Raw genomic sequence first — 20,548 nt, 5'->3', positions numbered from 1 at the left:
CTACAAAACCCACTGAACCAACCTTACCAACCTGGGGCAGACACCAAAAACAACGGGAACTACGAACCTGCAGCCTGCGAAAAGGAGACCCCAAACACAGTAAGTCAAGCAAAATGAGAAGACAGAGAAATACGCAGGAGAAGAAGGAGCAAAGTAAAAACCCACCAGACCAAACAAATGAAGAGGAAATAGGCAGTCTACCTGAAAAAGAATTCAGAGTAATGACAGTAAACATGATCCAAAATCTTGGAAACAGAACGGAGAAAATACAAGAAACGTTTAACAAGGACCTAGAAGAACTAAAGAGCAAACAAACCATGGTGAACAAGACTATAAATGAAATTAAAAATTCTCTAGAAGGAACCAAAAGCAGAATAACTGAGGCAGAGGAACGGATAAGTGACCTGGAAGAGAAAAGAGTGGAAATAACTACTGCAGAGCAGAATAAAGAAAAAAGAATGAAAAGAATTGAGGACAGTCTCAGAGACTTCTGGGACAACATTAAATGCACCAACATTTGAATTATAGGGGTCCAAGAAGAAGAAGAGAAAAAGAAAGGGACTGAGAAAATATTTGAAGAGATTATAGTTCAAAAAACTTCCCTAAACAAGGGAAAGGAAATGATCAAGTCCAGGAAGCACAGAGAGTCCCATACAAGATAAATACAAGGAGAAACACGCCAAGACACATATTAATCAAGCTATCAAAAATTAAGGGAAAAGCAACAAATAATATACAAGGAAATCCCCATAAGATTAATAGCTGATCTTTCAGCAAAAACTCTGCAAGCCAGAAGGGAATGGCAGGACATATTCAAAGGGATGAAAGGGAAAAACCTACAACCAAGATTACTCTACCCAGCAAGGATGTCATTCAGATTCAACGGAGAAATTAGAACCTTTACAGACAAGCAAAAGCTAAGAGAATTCAGCACCACCAAACCAGCTTTACAACAAATGCTAGAGGAACTTCTCTAGGCAGGAAACACAAGAGAAGGAAAAGACTTATAAAAACAAACCCAAAACAACTAAGAAAATGGTATATAGGAACATACACATTCACAATTACCTTAAATGTACATGGATTAAACACTCCAACCAAAAGACACAGACTGGCTGAATGGATACAAAAAAAAGACCCATAGATATGCTGTCTAAAAGAGACCCACTTCAGACCTACGGACACATACAGACTGAAAGTGAGGGGATGGAAAAATATATGCCATGCAAATGGAAATCAAAAGAAAGCTGGAATAACAATTCTCATATCAGACAAAATAGACTTTAAAGTAAAGCCTATCACAAGAGACAAAGAAGGACACTACATAATGATCAAAGGATCAATCCCAGAAGAAGATATGGCAATTGTAAATATTTATGCACCCAACATAAGAGCACCTCAATACAATAAGGCGAATGCTAACGGCCATAAAAGGGGAAATCAACAGTAACACAATCATAGTAGGGGACTTTAACACCCCACTTTCACCAATGAACAGATCAACCAAAATGAAAATAAAAAAAGGAAACACAAACTTTAAATGGTACATTAAACAAGATGGACTTAATTGATATTTATAGGACATTCCATCCAAAAACAACAGAATACACTTTTTTCTCAAGTGCTCATGGAACATTCTCCAGGATGGATCATACCTTGCGTCACAAATCAAGCGTTGGTAAATTTAAGAAAATTGAAATCGTATCAAGTATCTTTTCTGACCACAATGCTATGAGACTAGATATCAATTACAAGAAAAAAACTGTAAAAAATACAAACACATGGAGGCTAAACAATATGCTACTAAATAACCAAGAGATCACTGAAGAAATCAAAGAGGAAATCAAAAAATACCTAGAAACAAATGACAATGAAAACACAATTACCCAAAACCTATAGGATGCAACAAAAGCAGTTCTAAGAGGGAAGTTTATAGCAATACAATCCTACCTCAAGAAACATCTCAAATAAACAACCTAACCTTACACCTAATGCATTTAGAGAAAAAAGAACAAAAAAACCCCAAAAATTAGCAGAAGGAAAGAAATCATAAAGATCAGATCAGAAATAAATGAAAAACAAATGAGGAAACAATAGCAAAGATCAGTAAAACTAATAGCTGTTTCCTTGAGAAGATAAACAAAGTTGATAAACCATTAGCCAGACTCATCAAGAAAAAAAGGGAGAAGACTCAAACCAACAGAATTAGAAATGAAAAAGGAGAAGTAACAACTGACACTGCAGAAATGCAAACGATCATGAGAGATTACTACAAGCAACTCTATGCCAGTAAAATGGACAACCTGGAAGAAATGGACAAATTCTTAGAAAAGCACAACCTTCCAAGACTGAACCAGGAAGAAATAGAAAATATGAACAGACCAATCACAAGCACTGAAATTGAAACTGTGATTAAAAATCTTCCAACTAACAAAAGCCCCGGGGCCAGACCGGTTCACAGGTGAATTCTATCAAACATTTAGAGATGAGCTAACACCTATCTTTCTCCAACTCTTCCAAAATATAGCAGAGGGAGGAACACTCCCAAACTCATTCTACGAAGCCACCATCACCCTGATACCAAAACCAAAGATGTCACAAAAAAAGAAAGCTACAGACCAGTATCAGTGATGAACATACGTGCAAAAATCCTCCACAAAATACTAGCAAACAGAATCCAACAGCAGATTAAAAGGATCATACACCAAGATCAAGTGGGGTTTATCCCAGGAATGCAAGGATTTTTCAGTATACGCAAATCAATCAATGTGATACACCATATTAACAAATTGAAGGATAAAAACCATAGGATCATCTCAATAGATGCAGAAAGAGCTTTTAACAAAATTCAACACCCATTTATAACTAAAAAACTGTCCAGAAAGTAGGCACAGAGGGAACCTAACTCAACATAATAAAGGCCATATATGACAAACCCACAGCCAACATAGTTCTCAGTGGTGAAAAAGTGAAACCATTTCCACTAAGATCAGGAATAAGACGAGGCTGCCCACTGTCACCACTATTATTCAACATAGTTTTGGAAGTTTTAGCCACAGCCATCAGAGAAGAAAAAGAAATAAAAGGAATACAAATTGGAAAAGAAGAAGTAAAACTGTCACTGTTTGCAGATGACATGATACTATACATAGAGAATCCTAAAGATGCTACCAGAAAACTACTAGAGCTAGTCAATGAATTTGGTAAAGTAACAGGATACAAAATTAATGCACAGAAAGCTCTTGCATTCCTATACACTAATGATGAAAAATCTGAAAGAGAAATTAAGGAAACACTCCCATTTACCACTGCAACAAAAAGAATAAAATACCTAGGAATAAACCTACCTAAGGAGACAAAAGACCTGTATGCAGAACACTATTAAGACACTGATGAAAGAAATTAAAGATGATACAAACAAATGGAGAGATATACCATGTTCTTGGATTGGAAGAATCAACATTGTGAAAGTGACTATACTACCCAAAGCAATCTACAGATTCAATGCAATTCCTATCAAACTACCAATGGCATTTTTCACAGAACTAGAATGAAAAATTTCACAATTTGTATGGAAACACAAAAGACTCTGAATAGCCAAAGCAATACTGAAAAAGAAAAATGGAGCTGGAGGAATCAGACTCCCTGACCTCAGACTATACTACAAAGCTACAGTAATCAAGACAGTATGGTACTAGCACAAAAACAGAAATATAGATCAATGGAACAGGATAGAAAGCCCAGAGATAAACCCATGCACATATGGTCACCTTATCTTTGATAAAGGAGGCAAGAATATACAATGGAGAAAATTCAGCATCTTCAATAAGTAGTGCTGGGAAAACTGGACAGCTACATGTAAAAGAATGAAATTAGAACACTCCCTAACACCATACACAAAAATAAACTCAAAATGGATTAAAGACCTAAATGTAAGGCCAGACACTATCAAACTCTTAGAGGAAAACATAGGCAGAACACTCTATGATGTAAATCACAGTAAGTTCCTTTTTGACCCACCTCCTACAAAAAAGGAAATAAAAACAAAAATAAACAGATGGGACCTAATGAAACTTTAAAGCTTTTGCACAACAAAGGAAACCATAAACAAGACGAAAAGACAACCCTCAGAATGGGAGAAAATATTTGCAAATAAAGCAACTGACAAAAGATTAATCTCCAAAATTTACAAGCAGCTCATGCAGCTCAATATCAAAAAAAAAAACAAACAACCCAATCCAAAAATGGGCAGAAGACCTAAATAGACATTTCTCCAAAGAAGATATACAGATTGCCAACAAACACATGAAAGGATGCTCAACATCACTAATCATTAGAGAAATGCAAATCAAAAGTACAGTGAGGTATCACCTCACACCAGTCAGAATGGCCATCATCAGAAAATCTACAGACAATAAGTGCTGGAGAGGGTGTGGAGAAAAGGGAACCCTCTTGCACTGTTGGTGGGAATGTAAATTGATACAGCCACTATGGAGAACAGTATGAAGGTTCCTTAAAAAACTACAAATAGAACTACCATACGACCCAGCAATCCCGCTACTGGGCATATACCCTGAGAAAACCTTAATTCAAAAAGAGTCATGTACCACAGTGTTCATTGCAGTACTATTTACAATAGCCAGGACATGGAAGCAACCTAAGTGTCCATCGACAGATGAATGGATAAAGAAGATGTGGTACACATATACAAAGAAATATTACTCAGCCATAAAAAGAAATGAAATTGAGTTATTTGTAGTGAGGTGGATGGACCTAGAGTCTGTCATACAGAGTGAAGTAAGTCAGAAAGAGAAAAACAAATACCGTATGCTAACACATATATATGGAACCTAAAAAAAAAGTAAAAAAATGGTTCTGAAGAACCTAGGGGCAGGACAGGAATAAAGATGCAGATGTAGAGAATGGACTTGAGGACACAGGGAGGGGGAAGGGTAAGCTGGGACAAAGTGAGAGAGTGGCATGGACATATATACACTACCAAATGTAAAACAGATTATCTAGTGCAAAGCAGCTGCATAGCACAGGGAGATCAGCTCAGTGCTTTGTGACCACCTAGAGGGGTGGGATAGGGAGGGTGGGAGGGAGGGAGACGCAAGAGGGAGGAGATATGGGGATATATGTATACATAGAGCTGATTCACTTTGTGATACAGCAGAAAGTAACACACCATTGTAAAGCAATTATATTCCAATAAAGATGTTAAAAAAAAACAACTGTATCAGTGTGCCTCCAGTAATATTAGGGTCATTTTAAGTTATCATTTCATGCCCTTTCTCTGCGCACCTTAAGATGCAGGATTGAGCACTGATTTCATACATTATCAGATGTAATTCACCAAGGAAAAGGGATATAAAGAGAAATGGTCTGGTCCCCAACTGGCTTGTGGAGCCGTATCCATGCAGAGGATCACTTCAGAGTAAATTACTTAGGCTGCAGATTCCAGGTGTCATGGAGATGTTTGAGTCCTTGCAATGCATTTCTTCAAAATTGGTACCATGTGTCCCGTCCTCAAACCGTGTCAAGTAGGGTGAGTGTGATCCCATTGTGGTCATGGAACGTTGCACTTCCTATCGATGCTCTGGATGAACAGGGGCAACACCAGCCAGGGAAGCTAACAGGCAAAGGAGGAAGGTACAAAGGTGAGTAGGTTACGCCAGCCTTTCTCTCATCGAGAGCACCTGTCAAGTCCCTGGCATTCCTCACCACGTGGAATCTCTAGCAGTTTCACCACCATCAGTGTCGTTGCTCAGCCTGGATGTAAATGATACTTGGGGCTGGAGAACCAAGTGAATTAAGTCATCAGTACGTGTGGGGCACAAGGGACGTGGACCAGGATGAAGGAGCAATAAAAACCTTGACAGGCTAAGAAGAGCACAGGCAGAATGCTCCGATCTAGTTAAGAAGGTGGAAGGAAAGTGTGAGCAGAGGGACTTCCCTCGTGGTCTCGTGGGTAAGACTCTGCGCTCCCAGTGCAGGGGGCCCGGGTTCGACCCCCGGGCGGGGAACTAGATCCCGCATCCCGCATGCCGCAACTAAGACCAGGCACAGCCACAATAAATAAATAATAATAAAACAAATAAATAAATATTTTTTTTAAAAAAGACGTAAGCAGAGGCAGGACCCAGCGCTAGGGCACAGGCTATGAAAACACCCATGTTTCCAGCCAGGGGAAGCACCAGAACCACCAACCCACCCTGAGTTCACCCTCACCTCCTGGTGGGTTAGGGAAGTGTGGCCTAGAGTTTCTGCATGTGGGTCAGGACGAGACTCAGGATCCTTCCAACCAACACAGTTCAAACGAGGAGCACATGAAGCAGTTTAACTGAGGCGATGCTCACTTCTCTCTAAAACCAGATAGGTCTGCTTTGGTGAATAACATTTTAGAACCAGGAATGTTTTTCTTTCTCTTTTCTTTGACAGCAGGTGTGCGCGGCAGGGCTGGGTCTCTCCTTGGTTTTGTTTGGGGGTCTCCAGAGGTACAGGTCCCCAGCACATGGGCTATAGGAGAGCTTCTTCCTCCCACGTGGGGAGGCAGGGGTGGGTCGCACACATGGAGCGTGCAGTCCTGCTGGGAAGGTCTCATTTTTCCTCTAAGTTCCCTTGCAACAGTGGGGAATTCAGTGAGGCCCAATAGCAACTGAAAATTGGATTTAAGACCGAAGGCAGCTCCAATACATCGGGACAATTAGCGTTCATGTCGCCGACTACAGTTACTTTCATAAAATGTGAGTTACTTTCATAAAATGCATCATGGCCTTACATGACTGTGATTACTAGAGCAATGATGGGCTCTTTCTTGATACAGCACAGAGCCTAGGGCTAAAGAGGCGGTGACACTAATTAGATCTGTGGATCACTTAGCCCCCTGGGACTCAATTTTCTCAGCTGTAAAATGGGGAATTAGGTGATGTCTATCCTTCTTGCACTCCAGCAGTCCATGGTTGTTCGCAAGCTCACCTCTCAGTGAGGTGAGCCCAGTTCTGTTGAGAAACGTGTGGGTAGACTCGGCTTTTTGTAGGGTCTACTTTTAGCCGTTTTTTGCCGTAAAAGGTCCAACCCGATTTAAGGTAACTCCTTTCCACCTTGTTGGTTCCTGGTCCACCTCAATTCTCTTCTAGGGTTTCTGGGTTGGTATAAGCCAAACACCCACCAAGTGTCTGTAATTGGACTTGCACCTAACCTGGGAGGCCTGGGAATGTGCCAGTTTTTAAGATGCCATGTTTGAGTGCTGTAAACCATCAAATCTCCCCTGGGGTGATTTCAATTATTGCATGGATCCTGTCAGAAGTACTCCCCCCAGTATTCTATTGGTAATTACTGCTCTATTTCACCCAATAGTTTTCAAGTTAGAGCTCATTTCTTTTATGTTCCATTCCAGATTAAAACATCGGTTATTTGGGCAACCCCAAATGTTTCCTTCTCGATCCCGTTATGGGTAATAATACTAGCAATACTTCTTGGATTATTGGTTCTGGCCATTTTAACCTTGGCTTTATGGAAGGTAAGTTTATTTGCTTTCTTTTCCTTTTTCAGTAGAGAGGCCACTGAGAGGATTTAGAAGGATACACCTAGGATTTTAAAAGACAAGGCTAGAGGCATGATTTGGGGATTTCCAACACAGGGACATGAAGGGAAAATGTTCTTGTTTGCTTTGGCAAACTTAGTATGCTTGTGGAACTGACATTTAAGAAGATTGAGGGTGTTTACTGCCGCTTTTATCTTGCATTTTCTTGTAAATAAATGTAAAGACAGTTGGACTTTATTAACTAAGACCTGTGATCTTCTTTCCAATATGCTTGGAGTGATCATGTTATGATGAAGACTTCTTTTTCTTATTTAATTAATCGAGATCTTAAGCTTTTTGTTGAGACAATCCTATCAGCAATACTTTGAGAGTTTTCTTTGTAAGCACTACACGGATGCAATTAATATAGTAATTAACTATCACATGGGCTTTCAATGACCCCACATAGATCATGCATGTTCTAGTATTCTCAGACTTGCTTTTTTGATCTTGCCAAAGAGTCCATCTCCATTAAGAAGCCTTAACTTACTCTTTCATGTGTTTTGCTGAAGTTTCTGCTAGAAGTCTACAATGTGAATTAATTTCTGGTCCCCAAACCACAGTACTGCCAAGTTTCACAGAGCTTTCCATTCCAAAATAGAAACAATGTCACAATGACATGACTGTGAGAGTAATTAATCCAGTCACATCTTAGTTAATCGCTATTGTTGTCATTCTCTAAAATCATAGTGTATTTTTATTTTGAAACAACATGAGGCATGCTTAATAAACTGAGAAAACCTTGCCTTTTGAGTTAAATAATGGCTTTCCTGATCATTATCAGCTGTTTTGTGCCATCCTGAGCCCACAAAGGTCTATTGCACAGTCTACCTTTACAAATAGACTTTCATGTTAGTCTGTTATAGAAACTTTATGTCCATAAATGATGTAACGATACATAGCAATTGATAGAATATTGCACTAGTCCTACAAAGGAAAGATGACTCAATGGTTATAAGTCAAACCCAACAAACTGGGCTTCCAACCTAAGAAACAATAAGAATTAAGGTTCTAGGTTTCTAGGAAAAGTTATATTCTCCTAGACCAAGTACTCCTTTGAAATTCAGGAGAATGAAACTTCTATAATCACCTCTTCCCCGAGTTGCTGATTGATCTTCGGAGTCACGAAGATGTTCTGGGATTGAAATAAAGGACCCATCTAATTTTCCTCCATATACTGTATATTCCACCAACTGCAGAGAGATAGACAAGCATCTCCTCACTTCCTCCTTCAGTCCATCCCAAGGTAGCCCAAAGTCCACTTCAGGAATCTGCCATTCCTGGCTGGCAGTTCACATTGCTGCTGGCTCCAGAAAACATGTCGAAAAGCAGAGAGGGACTCCTTGGGCCAGGTTGCTGTAACCCCAGAAAAATACACGAGGTCCATAAGCGGTTTATATAAAATGAACATTCTCCCACCACCATGGACATGGCAGGAAGGACACAAACGCTCTGCGTAGGCAATGAATTCCTCTCTGCAGGTAAAGAACACACTGCTTTCACCTCCTAATTTGGAGAATTGGGCAGATTATGGTCTCAGAGCACCAAATTCCTTAGACAACAAATAAAGGGAAAAGTCTTAGAATGAGGACTTTCACAAGTTCTCAGGATGACCTGACTTGCTGGCCCGTTTCTCTCTTTGTAGTGCGGATTCTTTGACCGAGCAAGACCCCCCCAGGATGATATGAACGACAGGGAACGGCTGACCAATGAGAAAACCGCTGAGGCGTGAAGAGGAAAACCAAAGACCAAACAAACTCCGACACTGGCCCAGTTCAAAGAAAAGAAGGATCAGGAGGGTTCAACCAAGGTTTTCCTGTACCTGCCAGTGTCCTAAGAAATGGAAAGGCCATGGTATCACCTTGTCTACACTGTGCTTTGGAGAAGTTGCCTCGGATCCCAGTGACCCTTTTGGGGAAGGAAGCATCCTCGACGCTGCAGAAACAATGGACAATCGTGGAAGATGTCTTTGGCTTGAGTCCTTCCGTATTTGGCAGACACTTTGAAATGGGTATGGGAACGTGAGGTTGCTTTCCAGATAAATCCAACTGAAGTCTCAAAGACGCAATGTCTGAATTAGGATAGACTTTAGAAGGTGAACTAGGACCAAACCTTCCGACACTACTGTATCCAACGGAATATTTGACACCTCCCTCTGGAAAAGAAACATTTCTAATGACGTTACTGCTCAGGGAGACCAGCCTATGCTGTTGGGACTGTGAAAGTACTTTGGAAATGGCAAAGATCATCTTTGTAAGTGAGGATAACGATTTATTTATTTATTTTCCATGGCTCTAGGCTGATATTCTAGAGGATTTGGAAATTAAGATTTGGTTCGCTGGTTTTCAAAATCACTCACTAGATTTCCTTCCGAGATATCCAGTTTGTGCAGAATATATCATTTAACAGAACTTAGTCAGGATTTAGACAGCGTTAAAGAAAAGCAAATTGGTATACGAAGACTGTTTCACTTAACACCTTGCTGCCTTCTACCTGAAATTACTTTTATTCACACTTTCCAGGGACTCACATCTGCTTAATTTAGCTTTGCAAAAAGTTGCATTTGTATTTCCTTTTACAAAAAAAAAAAATCTTCTTTCCGTTGACTTAATTAGCAATATACAAATTTCCAGGGACTCTTGACCCTAGGTGGTGCTTAAAAGTAATGGTAAAATTTCTAGAGTCCATTAATAAAAAAGCAATTTAATAATTTGGGTAAACATATTATTTTTAATATCTACAAGAGGCAATGCCAACATTTAGCTTGGTATTAAACACCTATTTTTTTCTACTATACCTCAAACTTATATTCACAGAAAAGACATGTTAAACATAAATAGGAGGAAACATAAAGTTAGGCAGATGTGAGATGAACCTAGAAAACAGGTTCCTAGGGATTTTATTTAGAATTGCCTATTCCCACTTTACTATTCATTTTTACTGCTAATCTTTATAGTACATGACTTTGGAAAATAATTTTTACTTAAGCTATTTTCCCATTGTCTTTAATTTAACCATCACAGAAACTTTATGTTTAAAACTCTTGTAAATAATCCATAATCATGTGTAACAGTATCATTTTTCAAGTAAAATTGTCCAGCCAAATTTATATAGTCTGCCCAAGTTTGTATCCTTTTTATGATAATGAAAAACTATTATGAAGAGATACTGAACAAATTTTATATTTATGTGCAATATTTTATAGACCTATGTATCAAAAGCATGTTTACACTGGCATTAGTAATTTTTTAAATTAATATCCTGAATATTAAGTATGATAGAACCAGCAGACCCAAATCCTTAAGTTTATGAAGCAGTTGGAAAATTTATATCCCTATTTCAACAATCACACTTGATTTGAAAGATAAGCCAGACTCACAGACACTAAATTTTCGGTCATGCCTTAACCTGGAGAGGAGCCATTTGGCTACAGCTGCGCAACTTCTTTGGAAACCAAATGAAAGGCACACGGACGAATACACTGAACAGTTCATATTCTGCCTGCTTGTGAGTTAAATTCTGTCATGGTAGTGGTTTCAAGCTGTCAGGAACCGAAGTCTGGCTCCCAGTGTGTGCGGCTGACTGGGTGAGAACTGCACATGTTTCAAAGAGTTGGAGGGTCCCACACCAGCCTCAGCCTCTGGGTAGAATTGGTCGTACAGGGAGGTGGCCGTTTCTGTAAGATGATTGGAGGGATGTCTCTCCAATCATATCACAGAGATGGGTCTCTCTTCCCCCAAATAAAGCCCCAACTCTTCTCGTTATGCCTGACTTCTGGCCAAGAGAGAATAGCTCCTCAAGGTCTTTGGTCATAAAAGATCCCTGAGGAAACACACCTATTGCCTTTTAAGCTAACCTTTGAGAAGGAACTCTTAGGTCTGGGACCCTATGAGCCAGGGCATACAGACACCTGGAGGAGACTCGAGGTGCCAGGAGCAAGGCTGGATCCAGAACAGAGCAGGTATGAGGACTTCAGAGGCAAGCTCCAGGCTCACAGTCTCAGCCAAGAGTGGTCCCCGTCTAGAAGGACAGGCGCTGCCACCTGCAGGCAGTTCACAGCCGGCCATCAACGCACACTGAGGTCAGGTGCGTTCTTGAGCATCCCCCCGCATGGAGAATATTCTAACAGTGCACTGAGTGAATCTGCTTCTCATCACGTAAAGCCAATCACTTTCGTCATTCATAATGTGCCGTGCTTCTCTTAGAATCTATCTATATTTTAGATATGCCTTTTGAAATACTTGCAGCTAGCTTTTAAGAATGGGAAAAGAAATGGGCAAATCAAGTTTTATAAACTTGGAGATTTTTATACACTAAGTAAACAACATGGACCAGTCGCCACTGAAGCCCCACTCTTTGAACTCAACTCTTGCTTTATTTAAATACATGTGTAGACATCTGTGAAGATTTTCATGTACCTATTTACCTTGTCACTAATAAAAGTAAAAATTAAAGACATGATGACATATTTGTGGTTTGTTTTGCAAGCAACATGAAGCTTTCCCACAATGGCAGACATCAAAGGTTTCTGTCTTTACACCTTCATTTTTTTTTTAATAAATTTATTTATTTATTTTGGGCTGCGTTGGGTCTTCGTTGCTGTGCGGGCTTTCTCTAGTTGAGGCGAGCAGGGGCTACTCCCTGTTGCAGTGCGCGGGCTTCTCATGGTGGTGGCCTCTTCTGTGGCAGAGCACGGGCTCCAGGGGCACAGGCTTCAGTAGTTGTGGCACACGGGCTCAGTAGTTGTGGCACGCAGGCTCTAGAGTGCAGGCTCAGTAATTGTGGCTCACGGGCTCAGTAGTTGCTCTGCGGCATGTGGGATCTTCCCAGACCAGAGCTCAAATCCGTGTCCCCTGCATTGGCAGGTGGACTTCTAACAACTGTGCCACCAGGGAGGTCCCACGCATTGATTCTTTACTACAGAAACATTTAACATTGGAAGAGATTTGAAAGAGCGAGAACATGACCCTTCTTTGGGATGATGAACATGTTCTAAACTTAGATTGTGGTGATGTTTGCATGAATAAACTAAGAAGGACTGGATTGTAGGCTTTAAATCATTGAATTTTATGGTATGTGAATTAAATCTCAATACATATGTTTGAAAAGGTGTGAGTCATTTCTAATACCTACACTTTCATACAACTGATTTCTTTTCTCTACGTTGCTGTCAAATTTTGTCCATATAAAAATCTTTGCTTTTTTATGAAGCCTTCTTCGAGTCTTCGGCCAACTTAAAGGCTCCTCCTGTTCTCCAATGGCATTTTGTGAATGACTACACTTTTCCATTTGTTCTCATGACTGTTTTCCAGCTGGGCCGGCCCTCTGTGTGAGCAGGAATATCTTTCACCTTTGTGTTTCCTACACCTAGCACCAACATCTGTTATATAGTCAGTGCTCAAAAAACGTTCTAAAGTGAATGAATGAATATACATATGTGCACAGTAATAATCATGGGAAATATGTACTTCTGTAATCTGCTCCCATTATAAAGCTTGGAGGTACACACATTTTTTTATCCTATTTATAGTGTTCACACAGTGTTGTTATAATAGTTACCCAATGTTTGATCCAATTAGCAGATCATCATTTGTTTAACCAACCCTCTTATTGGAAATATTTGTTCACAGATTCACATATTAAGAATAGCATGAAATTGAATACTTTCATACATGAGGCTTCTTTTTCATTATTTTAGTTATTTCAATGAGTGAACTTCAAAAGAGTGAGGTGGTTTGGTTAAAGTATATGAAGATTTTTGTAGTTCTTGATAATATATGTTTCTTAAGAGGACTAGATCAACTTGCATTAACCTAAAATACCATTTCCTTCATAATTCTGTCAGCATTTTAAAATATTTTGGTAATTATTTTCAAATATTACTTTATTTCAATTTGTATTTCACTGGAATTTGGTACATTTAATGTACACATTTAATTTTGAGTTCTAATATTTATCAGCCATTCAATATAGACCAATTTATTGCTCATAAAGGTATTTAAATAGTTGCCACTTCTCTGGTATTCATGAATTCCAGTGAAAAGAACCCAGTGCCTGGATGCTTTTCTTATAGCCAAAAGCAAGCACTAGGATGAATCCTTCACTTCATACTGTATATTCACTCACACTTTAAAGCCTAGACATATCTAAAAACTCAGGGTGGTCCAGAGGTGCCTACGTATCCCAGATGAAAAAACTTAAAAGGAAATAAGATTCAGGAATATTGGTGCTGAAAATCAACATGCCATCCCAGTACAAACTAGCTGAGTGGGGCAAGACTTCCCCGCAGCGCACCCGAATAATCCGTAATGGGCTAGCCCCACCAGTTAGAGCCTGCGCATGCTCATAGTGGGGGAAATGAAAGAAGTCTTGTCGTGTCTTGTAGAGTAGTAAAGTGCTTTGTAGTTGTATGTATGCAACGAGAGCTCAGCCTTCTCACCAAATTCTGTTGATACCTTTGTCACTTCCAGCCATTTTATATGCAGACGCTGAACAGCATCAAAACTTTCTAAAGGTTGAGTTGAGATCTGGGTGCCTAGAGTGGGCAAAATAAGATAAGGATCACTCCTTGGAGAATTCTGAGAAAAGGTAGAATTCCCTCCAGAGTTGCACACTTCCTCTGTGAAAGGTGACACACACAGGTTACCTTTATAAGACACAGCACCCTGGTGACCTCAGGAAGAACCAAAACATGAACACCTTTGGTTGCTATCCATGAATACCAACACAGTACCTCCCTAGGGCCTAATGTTCTTTTCCCCACATACAGCAGATTTTCTCCTTCAGAATTCTGATGACATTAAAAGCTGATTTCTGGCCTTCTAAGCTTGCATCCTTCCTCACTGTCCTCTCCCTTCTCGCCACCCACCACCTGATCTGGAGGAGCCGGCTCAGTCTGTTGCTGCCAAACAACATGCGGAAACGGTGGTGTGGAACCAGGCGTCCCGTGCACCGGGCCTGGGCCTCCTCTTGCCTCACCTGGGCCCACCCACTAGGCGCAGGGCAGCAGAGGAGCTCTCCCTTCATTTTTTCTTTTTTTTTCTTATTATTTTAATTAATTAATTTTTTAAATATTTTTTTATTTTTGGCTGTGTTGGGTCTGCGTTTCTGTGCGAGGGCTTTCTCTAGTTGCGGCAAGCGGGGGCCACTCTTCATCGCGGTGCGCAGGCCTCTCACTGTCGTGGCCTCTCTTGTTGCGGAGCACAGGCTCCAGATGCGCAGGCTCAGTAGTTGTGGCTCACGGGCCTCCTAGTTGCTCCGCGGCATGTGGGATCTTCCCAGACCAGGGCTCAAACCCATGTCCCCTGCATTGGCAGGCAGATTCTCAACCACTGCGCCACCAGGGAAGCCCTCCCTTCATTTTTTTTTTTTTTAAAGGTTTTGCATATTTTTTTCTTTTATTTATTTATGGTTGTGTTGGGTCTTCGTTTCTGTGCGAGGGCTTTCTCTAGTTGCAGCAAGCGGGGGCCACTCTTCATCGCGGTGTGCGGGCCTCTCACTATCGCGGCTTCTCTTGTTGCAGAGCACAGGCTCCAGACGTGCAGGCTCAGTAATTATGGCTCACGGGCCCAGTTGCTCCACGGCACGTGGGATCTTTCCCGACCAGGGCTCGAACCCATGTCCCCTGCATTGGCAGGCAGACTCTCAACCACTGCACCACCAGGGACACCCCCTCCCTTCATTTTTGAGCCGTGTGGCTGACAGGGTCTTGGTGCTCAGGCCTGGTGTCAGGCCTGAGCCTCTGAGAGGGGAGAGGCAAGTTCAGGACATTGGACCACCAGAGATCTTCCGGCCCCACGTAATGTCAATCAGTGAGAGCTCTCACAGAGATCTGCGTCTCAACACTAAGACCCAGCTCCACCCAACAACCAGCAAGCTCGAGTGCTGGAGGCCCCATGCCAAACAACTAGCAACACAGGAACACAACCCCACCCATTAGCAGACAGGCTGCCTAAAATCATACTGAGTTCACAGGCAACCCAAAACACACCACCAGACATGGCCCTGCACACCAGAAATACAAGATCCAGCCCCACCCACCAGAACACAGGCAATAGTCCCCTCCATCAGGAACCTACACAAGCCATGGAACAAACCTCACCCACTGGGGGCAGACACCAAAAACAACGGGAACTACAAACCTGCAGCCTGCGAAAAGCAGACCCCAAACACAGTTAAGTTAAGCAAAATGAGAAGACACAGAAATACGCAGCAGATGAAGGAGCAAGGAAAAAACTCACCAGACCAAACAAATGAGGAGGAGGTAGGCAGTCTACCGGAAAAAGAATTCAGAGTAATGATAGTAAACATGATCCAAAATCTTGAAAATAGAATGGAGAAAATGCAAGAAACATTTAACAAGGACCTAGAAGAACTAAAGAGCAAACAAACAATGATGAACAACACAATAAATGAAATTAAAAATTCTCTAGAAGGAATCAATAGCAGAATAACTGAGGCAGAAGGACGGATAACTGACATGGAAAATAAAATAGTGGAAATAACTGCCACAGAGAAGAATAAAGAAAAAAGAATGAAAAGAATCAAGGACAGTCTCAGAGACCTCTGGGACGACATTAAACACACTAACATTCGAATTATAGGGGTCCCAGAAGAAGAAGAGAAAAAGAAAGAGCCTGAGAAAATATATGAAGAGATTATAGTTGAAAACTCCCTAACATGGGAAAGGAAATAGTCAATCAAGTCCAGGAAGCACAGAGAGTCCCATACAGGATAAATCCAAGGAGAAACACACCAAGACACATATTAAACAAACTATCAAAAAATATATACAAAGAAAAAATATTGAAAGCAGCAAGGGAAAAGCAACAAATAACATACAAGGGAATCCCCATAAGGTTAACAGCTGATCTTTCAGCAGAAACTCTGCAAGCCAGAAGGGAGTGGCAGGACATATTTAAAGTGATGAAAGGGAAAAACCTACAACCAACATTACTCTACACAGCAAGGATCTCATTCAGATTCGATGGAGAAATTAAAACCTTTACAGACAAGCAAAAGCTAAGAGAATTCAGCACCACCAAACCAGCTTTACAACAAATGCTAAAGGAACTTCTCTAGGCAGGAGACACAAGAGAAGGAAAAGACCTACAAAAACAAACCCAAAACAATTAAGAAAATGGCAATAGGAACATACATATTGATAATTACCTTAAATGTAAGTGGATTAAATGCTCCAACCAAAAGACATAGACTGGCTGAATGAATACAAAAACAAGACCTGTATATCTGCTGTCTACAAGAGACCCACTTCAGACCTAGGGAAACATACAGACTGAAAGCCAGGGGATGGAAAAAGATATTCCATGCAAATGGAAATCAAAAGAAAGCTGGAATAACAATTCTCATATCAGACAAAATAGACTTTAAAATAAAGGCTCACAGGAGACAAAGAAGGACACTACATAATGCTCAAGGGATCAATCCAAGAAGAAGATAGAGCAATTGTAAATATTTATGCACCCAACATAAGAGCACCTCAATACAATAAGGTAAATGCTAACAGCCATAAAAGGGGAAATCGACAGTAACACAATCATAGTAGGGGACTTCAACACCCCACTTTCACCAATGGATAGATCAACCAAAATGAAAATAAATAAGGAAACACAAGCTTTAAATGATACATTAAACAAGATGGACTTAATTGATATTTATAGGACATTCCATCCAAAAACAACAGAATACACTTTCCTCTCAAGTGCTGATGGAACATTCTCCAGGATAGATCAGATTTGGGTCAGAAATCAAGCCTTGGTAAATTTAAGAATACTGAAATCATATCAAGTATCATTTCCGACCACAATGCTATGAGATTGGATATCATTTACAGGAAAAAAACTGTAAAAAATACAAACACATGGAGGCTAAACAACACGCTACTAAATAACCAAGAGATCACTGAAGAAATAAAAAACCTAGAAACAAATGACAATGAAAACACGATGACCCAAAACCTATGGGATGCAACAAAAGCAGTTCTAAGAGGGAAGTTTTTAGCAATACAGTCCTACCTCAAGAAACAAGAAACATCTCAAATAAACAACCTAACCTTACAGCTAAAGCAATTAGAGAAAGAAGAACGAAAAACCCCCAAAATTAGCAGAAGGAAAGAAATCATAAAGATCGGATCAGAAGTAAATGAAAAAGAAATGAAAGAAACAATAGCAAAGATCAATAAAACGAATAGCTGTTTCTTTGAGAAGATAAACAAAGTTGATAAACCATTAGCCAGACTCATCAAGAAAAAAAGGGAGAAGACTCAAATCAACAGAATTAGAAATGAAAAAGGAGAAGTAACAACTGACACTGCAGAAATGCAAATGATCATGAGAGATTACTACAAGCAACTCTATGCCAGTAAAATGGACAACCTGGAAGAAATGGACAATTTCTTAGAAAAGCACAACCTTCTGAGACTGAACCAGGAAGAAACAGAAAATAGAAACAGACCAATCACAAGCACTGAAATTGAGACTATGATTAAAAATCTTACAACAAACAAAAGCCCAGGACCAGCGGGCTTCACAGGCAAATTCTATCAAGCATTTAGAGAAGAGCTAATACCTATCCTTCTCCAACTCTTCCAAAATATAGCAGAGGGAGGAACACTCCCAAACTCATTCTACGAGGCCACCATCACCCTGATAGCGAAACCAGACAAAGATGTCACAAAGAAAGAAAACTACAGGCCAATATCACTGATGAACATAGATGCAAAAATCCTCCACAAAATACTAGCAAACAGAATCCAACAGCACATTAATCCAAACAATCATACACCATAATTAAGTGGGGTTTATCCCAGGAATGCAAGTATTCTTCAATATACGCAAATCAATCAATGTGATACACCATATTAACAAACTGAAGGATAAAAACCATATGATCATCTCAATAGATGCAGAAAAAGCTTTTGACAAAATTCAGCACCCATTTATGATTAAAAAAAAAAATTCTCCATAAAGTAGGCATAGAGGGAACCAACCTCAACATAGTAAAGGCCATAGATGACAAACCCACAGCCGACATCGTTCTCAATGGTGAAAAAGTGAAACCTTATCCTCTAAGATCAGGAACAAGACAAGGTTGCCCACCCTCACCACTATTATTCAACATAGCTGTGGAAGTTTTAGCCATGGCAATAAGAGAAGAAAAAGAAATAAAAGGAATCCTAATCAGAAAAGAAGTAAAACTGTCACGTTTGCAGATGACATGATACTATACATAGAGAATCCTAAAGAGGCTACCAGAAAACAACTAGAGCTAATCAATGAATTTGGTAAAGTAGCAGGACACAAAATTAATGCACGGAAATCTCTTGCATTCCTATACACGAATGATGAAAAATCTGAAAGAGAAATTAAGGAAACACTCCCATTTACCACTGCAACAAAAAGAATACAATACCTAGGAATAAACCTACCTAGGGAGACAAAAGACCTGTATGCAAAAAACTATAAGACACTGATGAAAGAAATTAAAGATGATACAAACAGATGGAGAGATATACCATGTTCTTGGATTGGAAGAATCAACATTGTGAAAATGACTATATTATCCAAAGCAATCTACAGATTCAATGCAATCCCTATCAAACTACCAATGGCATTTTTCACAGAACTAGAATGAAAAATTTCACCGTTTGTATGGAAACACAAAAGACCCCGAATAGCCAAAGCAATCTTGAGAAAGAAAAACAGAGCTGGAGGAATCAGGCTCCCTGACCTCAGACTATACTACAAAGCTACAGTAATCAAGACAGTATGGTACTGGGGCAAAAACAGAAATATAGATCAATGGAACAGGATAGAAAGCCCAGAGATAAACCCATGCACATATGGTCACCTTATCTTTGATAAAGGAGGCATGAATATACAATGGAGAAAAGACAGCATCTTCAATAAGTGGTGCTGGAAAAACTGGACAGCTACATGTAACAGAATGAAATTAGAACACTCCCTAACACCATACACAAAAATAAACTCAAAATGGATTAAAGACCTAAATGTAAGGCCAGACACTATCAAACTCTTAGAGGAAAACACAGGCAGAACACTCTATGACATAAATCACAGCAAGATCCTTTTTGACCCATCTCCTAGATAAATGGAAATAAAAACAAAAATAAACAAATGGGACCTAATGAAACTTAAAAGCTTTTGCACAGCAAAGGAAACCATAAACAAGACAAAAAGACAACCTTCAGAATGGGAGAAAATATTTGCAAACGAAGCAACTGACAAAAGATTAATCTCCAAAATATACAAGCAGCTCATGCAGCTCAATATCATATAAACAAACAACCCAATCCAAAAATGGGCAGAAGACCTAAATAGACATTTCTCCAAAGAAGATATACAGATTGCCAACAAACACATGAAAGGATACTCAACATCACTAATCATTAGACAAATGCAAATCAAAACTACAATGAGGTATCACCTCACAGCAGTCAGAATGGCCATCATCAAAAAATCTACAAACAATAAATGTTGGAGAGGGTGTGGAGAAAAGAGAACCCTCTTGCACTGTTGGTGGGAATGTAAATTGACACAGCCACTATGGAGAACAGTATGGAGATTCCTTAAAAAGCTAAGAATAGAACTACCATATGACCCAGCAATCCCACTACTGGGCATATACACTGAGAAAACCATAATTCAAAAAGAGACATGTACCACAATGTTCATTGCAGCTCTATTTACAATAGCCAGGACTAGGAAGCAACCTAGGTGTCCATTGACAGACGAATGGATAAAGAAGATGTGGTACATATGTACAATGGAATCTCACTCAGCCATAAAAAGAAACGAAATTGAGTTATTTGTAGTGAGGTGGATGGACAAACAGTCTGTAATACAGAGTGAAGTAAGTCTGAAAGAGAAAAACAAATACCATATGCTAACACATATATATGGAATCTTAAAAAAAAAAAAGGTT

General features: G+C 39.9%; 2 protein-coding genes across 6 annotated transcripts in view; one reads left to right on the top strand and one right to left on the bottom strand.

Annotated features, from left to right (window-relative positions):
• Positions 1 to 12,043, top strand: part of ITGA8 (integrin subunit alpha 8) — a 183,133-nt gene extending 171,090 nt beyond the window's left edge. Inside the window, exons 29-30 of the mRNA XM_082385316.1 lie at positions 7,400 to 7,522; positions 9,231 to 12,043. Coding sequence (XP_082241442.1) covers positions 7,400 to 7,522; positions 9,231 to 9,317 — 210 coding nt within the window. The 3' untranslated portion in view covers positions 9,318 to 12,043. The remainder of the gene's footprint in view (positions 1 to 7,399; positions 7,523 to 9,230) is intronic.
• LOC309625687 (uncharacterized protein) overlaps positions 1 to 20,548 on the bottom strand; it is a 201,306-nt gene that overhangs the window by 72,064 nt on the left and 108,694 nt on the right. Inside the window, exon 3 of one of the 5 annotated variants that reach the window (XM_082385750.1) lies at positions 5,133 to 5,632. The exons of the other annotated variants lie outside the window; for them this stretch is intronic. Coding sequence (XP_082241876.1) covers positions 5,589 to 5,632 — 44 coding nt within the window. The 3' untranslated portion in view covers positions 5,133 to 5,588. Of the gene's footprint in view, positions 1 to 5,132; positions 5,633 to 20,548 lie in introns of those variants that run through there. 5 annotated transcript variants of the gene reach the window in all.

Source organism: Balaenoptera borealis (genome assembly GCF_965194805.1).
Source record: "Balaenoptera borealis genome assembly, chromosome: 3".
Classification (NCBI taxonomy): domain Eukaryota; kingdom Metazoa; phylum Chordata; class Mammalia; order Artiodactyla; family Balaenopteridae; genus Balaenoptera; species Balaenoptera borealis.
Note: the sequence above shows the minus strand (reverse complement) of the source record. Positions and strands in the feature narration are given on the sequence as shown.